The 15,331-nt window shown below is 42.6% G+C and overlaps 1 protein-coding gene across 2 annotated transcripts in view; it reads left to right on the top strand.

Annotated features, from left to right (window-relative positions):
• PRKDC (protein kinase, DNA-activated, catalytic subunit) overlaps positions 1 to 15,331 on the top strand; it is a 136,458-nt gene that overhangs the window by 16,491 nt on the left and 104,636 nt on the right. For both annotated transcript variants that reach the window (XR_010658720.1, XM_065903562.1), the window contains exons 15-25: positions 519 to 644; positions 2,101 to 2,253; positions 3,605 to 3,720; positions 4,304 to 4,463; positions 5,144 to 5,230; positions 5,612 to 5,731; positions 5,978 to 6,137; positions 6,789 to 6,895; positions 8,831 to 8,921; positions 9,615 to 9,778; positions 10,430 to 10,582. Coding sequence is in view for 1 of the 2 variants with exons in the window: in XM_065903562.1 (XP_065759634.1) it covers positions 519 to 644; positions 2,101 to 2,253; positions 3,605 to 3,720; positions 4,304 to 4,463; positions 5,144 to 5,230; positions 5,612 to 5,731; positions 5,978 to 6,137; positions 6,789 to 6,895; positions 8,831 to 8,921; positions 9,615 to 9,778; positions 10,430 to 10,582 (1,437 nt within the window). In the remaining variant the exon portion in view is untranslated. The remainder of the gene's footprint in view (positions 1 to 518; positions 645 to 2,100; positions 2,254 to 3,604; positions 3,721 to 4,303; positions 4,464 to 5,143; positions 5,231 to 5,611; positions 5,732 to 5,977; positions 6,138 to 6,788; positions 6,896 to 8,830; positions 8,922 to 9,614; positions 9,779 to 10,429; positions 10,583 to 15,331) is intronic.

Genomic DNA, 15,331 nt, shown 5'->3' on the forward strand with positions numbered 1-15,331 from the left:
GTGTTAGCAAACTTAGAGAAAAAACCAAGAGGTTTTTCTAAATTTGAAACTAAATTTGATAGTCTAAAATTTGAAACTAAACATAAAAAAAAGAAAGAAAAAAAATTAAAGGTGTTAGCAAACTTAGAGAAAAAACCAAGAGGTACTTTATATTCAAATGGCTGTCAGTTTGTTGAGTGTTTAGTATTTTTCAATGTAATCTTTTTATTTGTATGAAGTTTACTTCAGTTAGAGAAAGTAGGATGAGATGAGAGATCGGTGTGAGGAGGTGAATTATTTACAACACGTACCTTGGGTATTGTTTTGAAGCTTAGTTTGTGCATCGCTATTTCGGTTCTAGAGAATGGTGGCGTTTCCCAGCTTTTTTATTGTGCTTTCGTAACGTGCTGTCTTCCTTAGCCAAGCTGCCTTCTTCAACCGGGGGCTCCGGGAGCTCCGAGGATGCACATCGGGAGGTACAGCAGTGCTGCTGTTCTCTGTCCCTCCTCAGCGCGGCTGTCTCTCTGTTTTCCCACCAGGGAGCCGAGCCCGAGTCTGAGGACCCTGGAGTATTGGGGGAAGTCAGGACTGGCAAGTGGAGAGTGCCCACCTGCAGAGACTATGTGGACCTGTTCAGGAGCCTCCTGAGCTGTGACCAGACGATGGTAAACACTGCAGCTGAAAGCCACAGAAGCGCTGTGGCTCCCCTATAGTTTCCATAGTTCACACTGGAGACTTAATTATTTCAGAAGCGTGCTTTATTTTCAGTCGGGTTTTTTTTTAAGTACTTCAAGTAATGTAAATAAGGATAAAGTGAGACTTGAAAAAATCAAATTAGAGGAGCAAAGTCATAGAGCTCATTTGATACTAATGAGTTGTTGTAGCCGAGTCCTCATTTTAGCTTAAGAAATCGTGTACAAGGTATCAGAAATGTGATAGTGTTATCATGGTGGGAGAGCTGTGCTCTCTTTATTTGTTAAAGGTGGTGTGATAGGATGAAGGAGACAGGTGCACAGTTCTGTCACCATTAGACCTATGCCTCCTACTTCTTGCGTTGCCGGCAGGGGTTTCTGCAGTATCTGCTCCAAGCCAGGTTGGTCACCATTTCACATAGTCTCTGACAGAGCATGGGTATTCTAGGAGAAGCAGTTTTGGTCAGTAGATGGTTCCTGTCCTGTGAACAACCTCAGGAGTTTTTCTTATTAAGGTATTAGTAAAGTAGTATAACAGTATCAATTTTACCTAAAATGTTTGTTCTTACATGTGATATTAGGTATATTTTGAGGTTAAGTTCCATAGACTGTTTGAGTGAAGACAGTGTAACTGGTCTATGTTTTTGGGATGGTAGAATATTTCACTTTGAAAGAAATAATAGACTATAGTGCTTTTCAGTCCCTTCTGAGGATAGATATATATTTATACATATCTGTGTATGCGTGTGTATGTGAGTACATGTGTATTTACATGTGCACATGTATATACATGCATGCATGTGCATTTGCATATAGACATACAGAACATGTGTATATATGTATAGATGTGTGTATACACACACTGTTTGTGTATATTCTCAGTCCCTCAGTCGTGTCCAGCTCTTTGCAACTCCACGGACTGTAACCTACCAGTCTCTGTCCATGGGATCCTCCAGGCAAGAACACTGGAGTGGGTTGCCATGTCTTCCTCCAGGGGATCTTATCAGGGATTGAAACCATATCTCTGACATCCCCTGCATTGGTAGGCAGATTCTTTACCACTGAGCCACCAAGGAGGCATCTTCCTCTTTCTCTCTCTGTCTCTCACTCTCTCTCTCTCACACATACACACATATTAATGGGGTAGATACTTGGACAAGGTTGGCCTAAACCTTCTCACTCACTACTGTTTGTGGGTGTAACGTGACTGTGTAAGTCATGTCAGACTGAAATGGTATTGTCCTAATAATTAGAACGGTGTCTGTATTTTACGGCTTGAAAACTTAGAGGTAAGTCTGCTCTAGTTCACACAAGTGTTTCCATAAAACCTAATTACACACATACATCTTTATGTGTCATAATGCTGATTTAATACTCGTACTGATACTGTTTTGTGCGGCATTTTGAAATTTATTTTCTTTATTTTCAGGATTCTCTCTTAGCAGATGAAGCATTTGTCTTTGTGAATTTCTCCCTTCAAAGTCTGAATCGTTTGCTATATGATGAATTTGTAAAATCAGTTTTGAAGATTGTTGAAAAACTGGACCTTACACTGGAAAAGCAGAATGTTGGGGAACAAGAGGTTAGAAGATGTTGTCAGTAGCAATTTTGCATCATTTTTGTACCAGCTCTGTCCGCTTGCTTCAGTATTCAGGAGCAAATCTTACATTTGTAGAAGATGGCAGGAAATTGGTTTTTCAGCATTAATATGTGTCATTGATACTTTTCTCTTGATATTTGAATTGCCCAATGTGCAGAATATATTCTATATTAGATTGTTCAAGAAGTAATTTATATGTTTAATAAGTTAAAGCAACTTTTTGGAAAAAGTTTTTCAGAGGGCTACGATTCTTGGCTTAGCAACAGTAGGGACTAGTCTCATTTTGTGTAGAGGCGGCTTTTTGCAGTGGGTCTGGGCACCCTGGTGCTCCTCTGATTTATAGCCAGGGGGACTCCAGGCTCTGGAGACAGTAGAAGGGAGGGCAGGAAAGGCCACCTGTCCCATGTTTCTGTGCCGTTTTTCTGACTGGGCTGAAAGATCAGATTGGGCGTGAGGTTGCCAGCTTGGAGCTGCTGTCCACTCTGAGGAGACCTAGTAACAGGACACTCAGGACGTGAGACTGTCATCTAAGGCAGTTTGTTTCTGAGCCCAGTGGTTCCTGGAATCAAGTTTGCATGCTGGCTTCCATGGCTGAGGCCGTGTGGTCAGGGGTCCAGAGGAGGGCCCTGGGCTTAGCTGCACTCGTCAGGGCCAGGTTTTTGCGCTGGTTGTCAGGGCCACTGAGGGCTGGCCTGTCGCTCTTCAGGCTTTTTATTTATTCACGTCTAAAGTAATTTCATTAGCAGACATGCCCAGAGGGACTCACTGAGATGATCGGCCACAGTCTGCATGCAGAGCACCCGTGCTAGTCTCTGTGTCTCTGCTCCCCCGCATCCCACCCCGGATCACCGTCGTCTCTGTTGGTATTTCCTGGGACATGTCTGGTCTCCAGCCTTGCCCTCCTTCCTGCCTGTTTGACATTTTCACCTGGGTCTGAAACACAAATTGAACGTGTTTATATTTATGTTTTACCTAACAGTAGCGACTGGTCATCTGTTTCTTATTTTGAAATCTTGTCACTACTGGTTACTGTCTGTGTTTTGAGATTCTGCATCTGTCTGGGCACTGTGGCTCCTGTGAGAAGTTGTGCTCGCCCCCTACCACAATCTTTCTGTGTTTTCACCTTTATTCCTCCTTATCCCGTCCCTTGCCTCCCATGTAGCATGTTCTGAGGGTTCTGTCATTTTTATCTGACTGTGAGCTTTGGGCCCGTCTCTGCCTCCTCACTGTTGCATTCCTTGCTCAAAGCCTCACCCATGTCTGTGTGTCACTTGCTGAGTCATTTGTTGAATGACTGAACGGTACCATGTTTTTGGTGCAACTGATTTTTAAGGATGAAAACAAAGCTGCTGGCGTTTGGGTGATCCCGACCTCAGATCCAGCTGCTAACCTGCATCCTGCGAAACCCAAAGACTTCTCTGCTTTCGTCAACCTGGTGGAGTTCTGCAGGTATTCATTAAAGTTCTGTGTACTTAAGAGTAGATACCATCAATTGTTTGCTGTGACATAGAAGAACCACTTATGCAGATACAAGAAATGAAATAGTAGGACTTAGAATCTAAAATAACTTGTATAAAATTTTAAAATAGATCTAATAGCTGTTGACATTTATCTTTTTAAAAAAATTGTATTTAAAAGATCCTCAGGTACGGACAATAAGGGGGCTTCCCTGGTGGCTTAGACAGTAAAGTATCTGTCTGTCTCTGCAGGAGACACGGGTTTGATCCTTGGGTCGGGAAGATCCCCTGGGAAGGCAATGGCAACCTACTCCAGTGCTCTTGCCTGGAGAATCCCATGGACAGAGGAGCCTGACGGGCTACAGTCCATGGGGTTGCAAAGAATTGGACATGAGTGGGTGACTGAGCACAGAACACAGCATAGCAGAGAAAATAAGGAGTACAGATGCACCTGCAAATGGTGTATAATGGAATCACAGATGATGATTTTGATTATGTCACATATAATTTCAAAGCGGAGTGAAAATAGTATATGATGAGGATTTCTGTGTTAAGCTTTAAATTTGTTTTTACAGGGAGATTCTTCCTGAGAAACATGTAGAATTTTTTGGGCCATGGGTACATTCCTTCTCATATCAGTTAATTCTGCAGTCTACACGGTTGCCACTCATTAGTGGTTTCTACAAACTGCTTTCTCTTGCTGTGAGAAATGCCAAGAAAATAAAGTATTTTGAGGTAAGTGTTTTTTTGAGGGACAGTGAATATTCCTGTGTATTTTAGATTGCATGAGTGTGTATAAATACATTCTAAAATATGATGTTGTATAGCATCTTGCAGATTTAAAGTCTACTTTTATTATTTGTAGTTTGAAAAACTGATGTGAGTGGCTGTTGGATGGCGCTGTTTAAAAGTTTAATGGGGAGCATTTTCCGATCTGACTGGCGAGTATCTGGCTGATGATGTGAGCTATATAGAGGTTCTGATGTGTGCATGGCGCCAGGACCCACCTGCAGCATCACTGGTGCCCTTTCCAGACTCATGTCTTCGGAGCCTCTGCGCCACGGCTCAGCAGCCGTGCCCAGGCTGCCGGGGGATCTGGTGGCTTCTGAGGTTGGAGAGTGGCTGCGTCAGTGTCCAGGGGCTCTAGTCGTGAGCAGCTGTCTCAGCTCACAGGCGTGCACGTCAGATGACTGGCACGGGGAGTGGACTTGGGCCCCTGGCTCCTGGCCAGCCATCCCCCTCCCACCTCACACATGCTTCCTCATGAGCCTCTGCCTGAAGTGTCTTTCTCTCTGCATGAGGCCTCAGCAGAGTGAGAATGGGTCCTCTCACCGAGACCAGTGGGAACTGCCAGATTAGGACATGGGACTATCTGGTTACCCTTCCCTGAGCTCACTCCCTGTTTTATCTGACAGGGTATTGGTCCAAAGAGTCAGAAACCATCTCCTGAGGATCCAGAGAAGCATTCTTGCTTTGCTTTGTTTGCAAAATTCGGTAAAGAGGTAACTTTCAAGAGATTTATTCAGTCTTATCATCTATTATTTAAAGATGAAATGGGTTGCTTAATCCACTTGGGGATGGAGGGTTTGAAAACACTGGCAGAGAAAGTCACTGCGCTTCCAAAGTCCTCTGAGGTTTCTCACAGTAATTTTAGTGATGATGACTCTGAGTTCATAGATTCTTTAGCTTTTCCATATGATGGGAATTAAGTACTCAACACATGAACTTTTGCTGGAGATAAGTACTTAATTTTTAAATGAACATGGTCGTGTCAAAGGCTGCGTGATAATTTTTCGTATTTGCAAATCAGATGTCTTGCAGTCGGTGGTGGAACTGAAGGCTTTGTTCAGGTGCATGGCACTAACCTTGTCTTTCCTGCCGAGGTGTCAGTTAAGATGAAGCAGTACAAAGATGAACTCTTGGCCTCCTGTTTGACCTTTGTCCTATCCCTTCCACATGACATCATCGCACTTGATGTCAGAGCCTACGTCCCCGCGTTGCAGGTGGGCTCATCATTCATGGGGGTTGTGGTCCTTGAGAAACGTGGCAGCCTCGGCTGCACTCACATGTCAGAACCCCCATCCACACCCCCCGCCAACATCTCGCGTGGTCGGGCCTTCCTGAGGGGGCTTCAGTGCCCCTTCTCTCCAGCCCACATGGTTTTGACAGAGGAAAGACTTGTCGTTTAAGAAACCCTCTCTCAGTACTAAGTTCCTGGTGTTCATTACCTCGTTTATTCTCATGTACAGATGGCTTTTAAACTGGGCCTGAGCTATGCCCCACTGGCAGAAGCTGGCCTGAATGCCCTGGAAGAATGGTCAGTTTATATCTGCAAACATGTAATTCAACCCTATTATAAGGATATTCTGCCTAGCCTTGATGGATATCTGAAAACTTCAGCTTTATCAGGTAAGGTATAGAAGAACTTTGATATGTATCTTAAAATGGTAATGTAATACATGTGTTGGTATTTCTACATATTTTGCATTCAAAATATGTTTGGTTGGTATTTTTGTAATCTTTCCAACTCATTTCAATATAATTGGATATAAGTATAACTGAGGTATTAAAACTACTTATAGGTTACTTACTCATGTATATTCTAACAAAATTTATAAAATCTTCAAGGGGGAGGGCCCTTAAACATCTTGAACTCCTTATAGATTCTAATTTATTGTCTTGTAAAGAAACTCTTATTTAATAAATCAAACATGGATTAAAACTATAATAAAATCTAATAGTAAAGTTATATTTTTACCTAATTTCACCTGATTTTTATTGGTTTTTCAAATGTGACTGATTTAGCACTGCATTGGGAGTGCAGAGTCCTAGCCACTGAACCACCAAAGAAGTCCCTCCAAGAAACTGTTTCTTTTAATTGGTAGTGGTGTTTAAAACTGAGGCAACCACTAATAATATTTTTGTTCTAGAAATTTCATTTTTAATCATACTTTAAATTAGAATTTTAATGTCTCTGTATGGTAGAGTGTCTTTCCTCTTGTGTTTATTAACTAAAAGAATGAGTGGTGTTTAAAATTGACTTCTCTTTACCCTTGTCAGATGAGACCCGGAGTAACTGGGAAGTGTCGGCACTTTCTCGGGCTGTTCAGAAAGGATTTACTAAAGACGTGTTAAAGCATCTGAAACGGACAAAGAATATTTCATCTGTAAGAGACCCTTGTATTTTCTTTACCTTAAATAGTGAGAGATCAGATTCTGATGCTCGTGAGTAGTAAAAATCTTCATTTAAAATATCATTGTTACATATAAATTTGAGTACAGTATGAAAATAGTTTCAGTATATGTTTAGTGATAAAAATGTAAACCATGTTAGCATGTAAACTGTGTTATTGTCTTGATCTTGTTTTTTTTGTTGGAATAAGCAGTTGCCACACTGATATGGATGTATAAGATTGCCTCATTTACTGACTAAATCTGAAATAGGTTATTTTGTCGAGTTTAGTTCATGGCAGTATTTATGTTTTTTTCCCAGTGATAATTTCTTGAGACCAGTTTTTTTAAGATGTAGCCCATAATGTAACAGGTAAAAATGATGTAAATAGAGAAACTTGAGTTAGTGTAACTTAATATTTAGAACTGGTATTGCAAGCTTTCAGGAAGTTTCCTCTGATCTCATTATTTTTGACAGTTTTTGTCATAGCATCAGAAATTCATTTATTTCTTTTTTAAATTTTTACTTATTTTTCGCCAGGCTGGGTCTTTGTTGCTGCAAGGGCTTTTCTCTACTTGTGGCGAGCGGGGGCTACTCTCTTGACAGCTTTTGATTGGGAGACTTGAATGAAACTAGAAGTGGTGTCTAAAGGTTTTAAATTATTTTATCACACTGAGGTAAAGGAAGATAAAGTTTCTTGACAATATCTCTAGTTTTGCACGTTTCTTTACAGGCACAGGGCCCTAGGGTCCCAGAGTGCAAGGCCAGAACTGTTTTCACACGTGATGTTTGCACTGTGCAGTGGTGGGTGGTGCTGTTGGTCCCTTCAAGCTTCACGAAGCCTCAATCCTTGAGCACACACGGTGTACCATCCCATGTGCTGGGGCAGGAGCGCTGGTGGTTGTCATCAGGGAGCATTGAGCAGCCGCCTCCCGTGTGAGCATCACTGTTACTGGAGGCATGGCAACGGACTCCTGGCTGTTCAGTGTCTGGCCAACGTTTTCTCTGGAATGGAGAGCGGGCCTGTCACTTCAGGAGCACATCTGAGAATCTTTATTGCCAGTGAGCCAGTATCTCCCGATGAGCAGTACATTGTGTTCCTAAACTGAGTGTAAGATAAGCCGGAGGACTGTACTGTAATAGACTGCATAAACTTCCCTGATGTGGGCTCACACTCCACATTGTAACTAACCTTTACTGCTTCAGTTTTGGAGTAGTATCAAAGAAAACCCTAGTTACCTAGAAAAACTATGAAATCCTCCTCCCTTTTCTAGTCACAGCCCGGAAGTCTGTCACAGACGCAAAATGTGAACAGCACCACTTGCATGAGGTTGTTTATTTGGAATATATCGTTAATTTTCCTAAAAGTATGTCATTTGTTAACATGTCATGGGTTCAGTGTTTTTAAATAAAATGATAAATATTTAAATAGTGAGAGGTGAAAGTGTTAGTTGCTCAGTCATGCTGACTTTTTACAACCCCATGGACTGTAGCCCAGCAGGCTACACTGTCCAGGGGATTTTCCAGGCAAGAATACTGGAGTGGGTTGCCATGCCCTCTACCAGGGGATCTTCCCGACCCAGGGATTGAACCTGGGTCTCCCTCATTGCAGGCAGATTCTTTCCTGTCTGAGCCACTAGGAAAGCTAAGTTTAACAAGATAAATACTGGTGAATATGACCCGGATTAACAGAAGCTCTGTGGGAATCCTTAGTACTTTTTAAGGGTATCAGGACCCCCAAAACAGGAACTGCTGACCTAGAAAATGGACATTGACTGCAAAAGTGGAAGAATTGTGGCTTCTTTTCATGATTTTGCAGTAAAATGATGGCAGTGCCGTGGAGGATTATAAGGAGACATTGAGGGCATCAGCGGTAGAGAGGGGCTTTGTTTGAGCTCAAGGTTGTTTCTCGTTGTCACCGCATTTGCAGAATGAAGCGCTGTCCTTAGAAGAAACACGGGTTCGAGTAGTGCAAGTCCTTGGCCGTCTCGGGGGACAGATCAACAAAAACCTGCTAACAGGTGACGTTTCCTGAAAGTAACTCAACTCCTGAGACATGTGGGCCCCTCAGCTGCACACAGGTCATGGTATCTCCTGATACTTGCTCCCGTGTGCCATTTATGTCTTTCAAGTAAGATTTTGAAGAACCATATTTTGCCTAATGGAGTGAATGCTTCAGCCATGCCCTGAAGCCTGTGGGTTCCTCTCTTCAGGATCTGGCATTTGTTCATTTTTTAAGCAGAGTCTGGCTGGATAGGCCTTTATGTTAAACATCGTGTCAGGAATTCAGAGTTATCTTTTTGAATATGAATATTCTTAATGTTTGGATATTTTTAGGTTGTTTTTGATCAGAATTAGTGTTTTTTGATGAGTAAAAATTTGTATTTTTAGTTTTAAAATTTCATCCTAAATGTCCTGGTGATTTTGGCATTTCGGCGGTTAGAACATCTATTAGAAAAATATGTGTTATAAAGAGGAGCTATTTAATGAAAGTATTCTTCGTTTATCATTTTTTCACAGAAGAGTAACAACTGAAATTGAAAAACATTCCAGACTATTAGACTTGTTTAAAAATAATTTGACTTTCAATCAGATTAGAAACAACGTGTGGTGGTTTCTGATGCTCTGTCATGTGGGTGATGAACAGAGCAGGAGGGGGTGGACCAGGGCCGGCCCGGTGAGGGGGGAGGGACTGACCGGCATCTCTCCCGCAGCGGCGTCCCCCGAGGCGCGGGCCCGGGGCTGTGTGGCTTGGGACCGAGAGAGGAGGCTCAGCTTCGCAGTGCCCTTCGTGGACATGAAGCCCGTCATTCACCTGGACCTGTTCCTGCCGCGCGTCACAGAGCTGGCGCTCTCGGCCGGCGACAGACACACCAAGGTGCTCGCTGGTCGCTCGCCGTGGTCAGCTATGCGCTCCTTAGGGGACATGTTATGTTTCATGGCCTGTGTGTTTTCCCCAGCTTAGTGATGGGGAAGCTACTCAGTTATCAGAAGTCGGTATCCTTGGACAACGGACATTAAACCTAAGGAATCTGAATAGATGATAAAACCTTAACGAACTAGAATTCTTCATAGTAGAAAGCACAGTGCATGGTGTGTTGAAAAGTGATCTTTTAGTCTGTGCTTGATTCTCTATTCAACTTGGGAGATTCAAAACAGATGATCTCAAGTTTTTTATATTAATTTGTACATTTCTACATTTTGTTCATTAAAAATAGATTTCCTAGAAGTAACAGTTAAAGCGTGCTCACAAATGGAGCAGTGTTCTGTGATACGGCACCGTGGGACTGTGTCTCTTATGAACGTGTTAGTCCCGGTGTCTGGATCTTTTACATCTCAGTTCTCAGCTCTTGGCTCCAGAGCAGAGTGAACAGAAGCGTTAATCCTATACGACAGGAAGTGTTGCTTAACGTTAGTTCATATATGGGTGGGATAGTTATCTGCTGCACAGGTTTTCCTTTTTAAAGGGCTGCATTCTGTAGCATTTCAAAACGCTCTTGACCTTTGTTGGACCCCTGGCCTGTTTCAGGTTGCGGCCTGTGAACTTCTGCACAGCGTGGTTATGTTTATGCTGGGAAAAGCCACTCAGATGCCTGACGGGGGCCAGGGCCCCCCACCCATGTACCAGCTCTATAAGCGCACGTTTCCTGTGCTTCTGCGACTGGCGTGTGACGTAGACCAGGTCAGTGCATGATCATGAATTTGAAACAGTTACAGAATTTGGAAAAATGTCGCATCGGGCCCGATGATCATCTCAGCTTGTTGCATGTTGGGGTGACTGTTAACATCCTTGAAACCTGCTGCGTGGCACTACCCTCCCACCTCAGGATAGGACCTGGGACTTGGGACTTGTCAAAGCACCCGCAGTCCCTAAACATGCGCCACAGGGTTTGGGAAGAGTCACCGCTGTGGCACCTGAGGCCGTGTGTGCTCTTGGCCCTGTTACGTCGGCGCTCATGGTCTTTCACAGGGGCGGAGGGGGTAGCCATGGCCAGCAGTCGGGGGGCTTGGAGATACCGGTAGGTCACCCCTTCCTTGTGGCTTTGTGAACAGGGACACAGCCTTTGCTGCTGGGACACAGAAAACATTCACGTTTTCACTTAATTTTGTGAACCTGTAGAGGGTTCACACATAAAAAAGAAAATGAAAAACCCACTTATAAATATAGATGGAAAATCCCTTGGAATATATGTGAACCAGTACAATCCAGCAGTGCGGTAAGATGCACTATGATTAAATAGAATTTGGGGGTAAATCTAGAAATTTACCACAGAAGTAGGTTTCATTAGTGGTGATTCTCTCCACATAGGCCAGAAAGGTATTTGTGTTGGTAAGTTGGGAGTACTTTACTTTTGCCTTTGAAATGAGGAAGAGAAAAAAAAATGAGGAAGAGAGTTAACCTGAATGACACAGTTGGGTCGCCCCCAGCCTTGAAGCACTGTGCTGCCTCTGGGCCAAGGTTGAGATGTAGTGAAACGTGAGTCTACACCCATAGCAGGGCCTGTGGGTAGCCCGTTCTCAGAACGGCTTCACATGTGTCTGGGAATTTATTTGCAGGGGTTGGTGTCTGGGTCTCTCATCAGGCCACGTGGTCCCTGAGGGAAGGGATGTCAGAGAAAGAAAAAAAGAAGTCATTATTTTGAATATAGTTTGCAAAAACCCTGGAAAGCCCAGAGTGTCAACCGATAAATCTAAGAATGAATGAAGGAGAAAGCTGATGAATTACAAAATAGCACTCTCATATATCAGTGTTTTAATATAGGTCATATTTTAGTATTGGCCCCTTGGAAAATATGTCTACAGTATGCCGTTCACAACAGCATCAAAGAATATAATGAAGCATCTAGGGGGAGTTCCCTGGTGGCCTCATGGGTGGATTCCGGGCTTTCAGTACTATGGTGCAGGTCAGTCCCTGGGCAGAGAACTGAGCTCCTGCAGGCCTCTTGGCGTGGTCATAATAAATAAATAAAACAAAATGTCTAGGAATAAACTTTAACATGCCAGGCACACATGTATTTTATGAATATAAAATGAATGTGATGTGTGCCTGAAGAACCAGCACTGAGGGGATTTCCAGGTGGTCTAGTGGTTACAGCTTGGCATTTACTGATGGAGCGCACCAGTGGAGCCCAGGTTTGACACCTGGTCAGGAAACTAGGGTCCCGCAAATAGCACGGCATGGCAAGATAAAAGGATCAATATTGAAAAAAGGCTGAATCTCCCTCAAATCCTTCAGTAAGTTTGGTATCCTTCCAGCAAAAATCCCAAAAGTATTTCATTTTGAACATGAAAAACAGTCTGAAAGAATAATTGCTCGAGCCTACCCATGAAACTTGTGGATGGATCAAGTCCTGGAGGGAGTCCTGCCCTCACAGACGTCAGGAGGAAGACCCTGAGTATAGTGGTGGGACTACTGCACGGGTGTCAGTGGGGCTGTCTGGCAGTGGGTACGTGGGCCCCTGTGTGCACATAAAACATAAGTGGTGCACGGGGTTTCCTGGGTCAGTGAGAGATGGATTGTTTAGTATATTCTTTTAAAGTTATTAACATATGAAAGATTAATTTCAGATTAAAAAGATACAGAAGGAAAAACAAACTGGAGATATGATAGAGAAATGTAATGAATTATAGCCTGTGTGAATCTTTGGATAGGGATGGTCGTTTTCACTGGTAAAATATATTAATATAGAAACATAGGCTGCTAAAAGTAAATTCCCCACCATCACCCCCTGCCCCCCATCACTCCCCAGGAAAAGGCATGTCATCCTCTGCAGAAAACCTGGGAAGCTTCTCCGAGATCTTAGTAAAACACATTCTTATAAACATATGTATAAATTTTGTTTTATAGAAGAAGTAGGGTCACAGTGTTCAGAACTTCTTTTATTTAAAATTCAGTTCTGCTACTCTTGTGGACTTTATCATTACCTTGTAGGTGTCTTTCTGTAAAGTTGTGTAGAAAGGGAGATTTTCATACAAGATTTGAAGGCAGACATGTGGAAGAAAATTATTAGTATATTGACTTGATTAGTGTTTAAAGCTACTGAATGACACAAAACCCACAATTTTGACATATATGTATTTAACGTGGGAGAGTCTCTTGGACAGCAAGGAGATCAAGCCAGTCAATCCTAAAGGAAATCAACCCTGAATACTCTTGGAATGACTGATATTGGAAGCTCCAATACTTTGGCTACCTGTTGAGAAGAACTGACTCATTGAAAAAGATCCCGATGCTGGGAAAGATTGAAGAGAGAAGAAGAGGGTGAAAAGAGGAGAAGATGGTTGGATGGCATCATTGACTCAATGGACATGAATTTGAGCAAACTCCAGGAGATAGTGAGGGACAGAGAAGCCTGGCATGCTGCAGTCCTTGGGGTCACGAAGAGTTGAACATGATTTGGGAACTGAACAACAGTATAAAGTGGAAAATTTTTTTTTGCCATTTTGTGCTAAAGAACGTAAGATTTTAAAATGGACAAATGGATAAAGAACAAAAATGGGAAGGTCATGAACAAAGAAATAACATGTGGCCAACTAAATACATTTTAAACATTCAGTCTTTTAGTAAATGAGGAAATTCAAAATTATATTTTTTGTAGCCATTGTCAAATAATTTAAAAATTGGCAGTGTTTAGTGTTGCTTTATTGATTACGCCAAAGCCTTTGACTGTGTAGATCACAACGAACTGTGGAAAATTCTTCAAGAGATGGGAATGCCAGACTACCTTACCTGCCTCCTGAGAAATCTGTATGCAGGTCAAGAGCAACAGTTAGTTAGAACTGGACATGGAAAGCAGACTGGTTCCAAATGGGGAAAGGAGTATGTCAAGGCTGTATATTGTCACCCTTCTTATTTAACTTATATGCAGAGTACATCATGTGAAATGCTGGGCTGGATGAAACAAGCTGGAATCAAGATTGCCAGGAGAAATATCAATAACTTCAGATATGCAAATGACAGCACCCTTATGGTAGAAAGTGAAGAGGAACTAAAAAGCCTCTTGATGAAAGTGAAAGAGGAGAGTGAAAAAGCTGGCTTAAAACTCAACATTCAGAAAAGATCATGGCATCTGGGCCCTTCACTTCATGGCAAATAATGGGGAAACAATGGAAACAGTGACAGACTTTATTTTCTTGCCCTCCAGTCACTGCAGATGGTGACTACAGCCATGAAATTGAAGGATGCTTGCTCCTTGGAAGAAAAGACCAACCTAGACAGCATATTAAAAAACAGAGACATTACTTTGCCAACAAAGGTCTTTCTAGTCAAACCTGTGGTTTTTCCAGTAGTCATGTATGGATGTGAGAGTTGGACTATAAAGAAAGTTGAGCATTGAAGAATTTATGCTTTTGAACTGTGGTGTTGGAGGACTCTTGAGAGTCCCTTGGGCTGCAAGGAGATCCAACCAGTCCATCCTAAAGGGAATCAGTCCTGAATAGTTGTTGGAAGGACTGATGCTGAAGCTGAAGCTCCAATAATTTGGACACCTGATATGAAGAACTGACTCATTGGAAAAGACCCTGATGCTAGGAAAGATTGAAAGCAGGAGGATAACGGGATGACAGAGGATGAGATGGTTGGATGACATCACTGACTCGATGGACTTGGATTTGAGCAAGCTCAGGGAGTTGGTGATGGCAGGGAAGCCTGGCGTATTGCAGTCCGTGGGATTGCAAAGAGTTGGCCACAACTTAGCGACTGAGCTGAACTGAACTGAGTGTTGCCAGGCCTGTAGGGAAGGGGCCTGTGGTCCTGACAGGAGGAGTGTGGATGCCTTGCTCGTCCAGAGAGGCGTTCAGAGTGGTGTGCATGTGGCAGTCACACTTCTGAACTACCTGTGTTTCTAGCAATAGGTCCTGCTGTATCCATACAGGAGATGCTGGGCCTCTGAACATATAGATACAGCCTATGTATTTATGTGAAAAGTATTCAGATAAGAGAAAAAAAGGTGGTTACAAAAGTGTGTAGTTTTACACTCGTGTATATTCATGTATTTAAGTGTAGAAGTGTATCGCGTTAACAGTGATTTTGAATATTAACAGTGGTTGCATTCAAACCCTGCATTGGATGTAGGGTTATAGATGGATGGTTTTCTACATTTTCTCTAAGGAATATGTGTGTACATATATATAATTTATGTACTATGAATACAAAATAATTTTTTTGGAAACAAAAAAGTAACCCTTTAAGACCAGGTTAATTTCCAAACCGAAAGGTAAGACTCTTTTACTTTAATTTAGCCTAAAATTGTTTCAAGTTTAGGAAGATAATTTTGGGAGAAATATCTGGGTATAAGAGGACCTGTTTAGCCTGAGCCCCAAGACACCCACTTGAGTTTTGATGTGGTGTGCGTACCAAGTGCTTCCTTCGAGAGCACAGTGTCAGTGGGGAAGTAAAGTCCCTGGACTTCTCAGGGCTCCTGTGGGGCCA

Source organism: Muntiacus reevesi, chromosome 12, assembly GCF_963930625.1.
Source record: "Muntiacus reevesi chromosome 12, mMunRee1.1, whole genome shotgun sequence".
Taxonomy (NCBI): domain Eukaryota; kingdom Metazoa; phylum Chordata; class Mammalia; order Artiodactyla; family Cervidae; genus Muntiacus; species Muntiacus reevesi.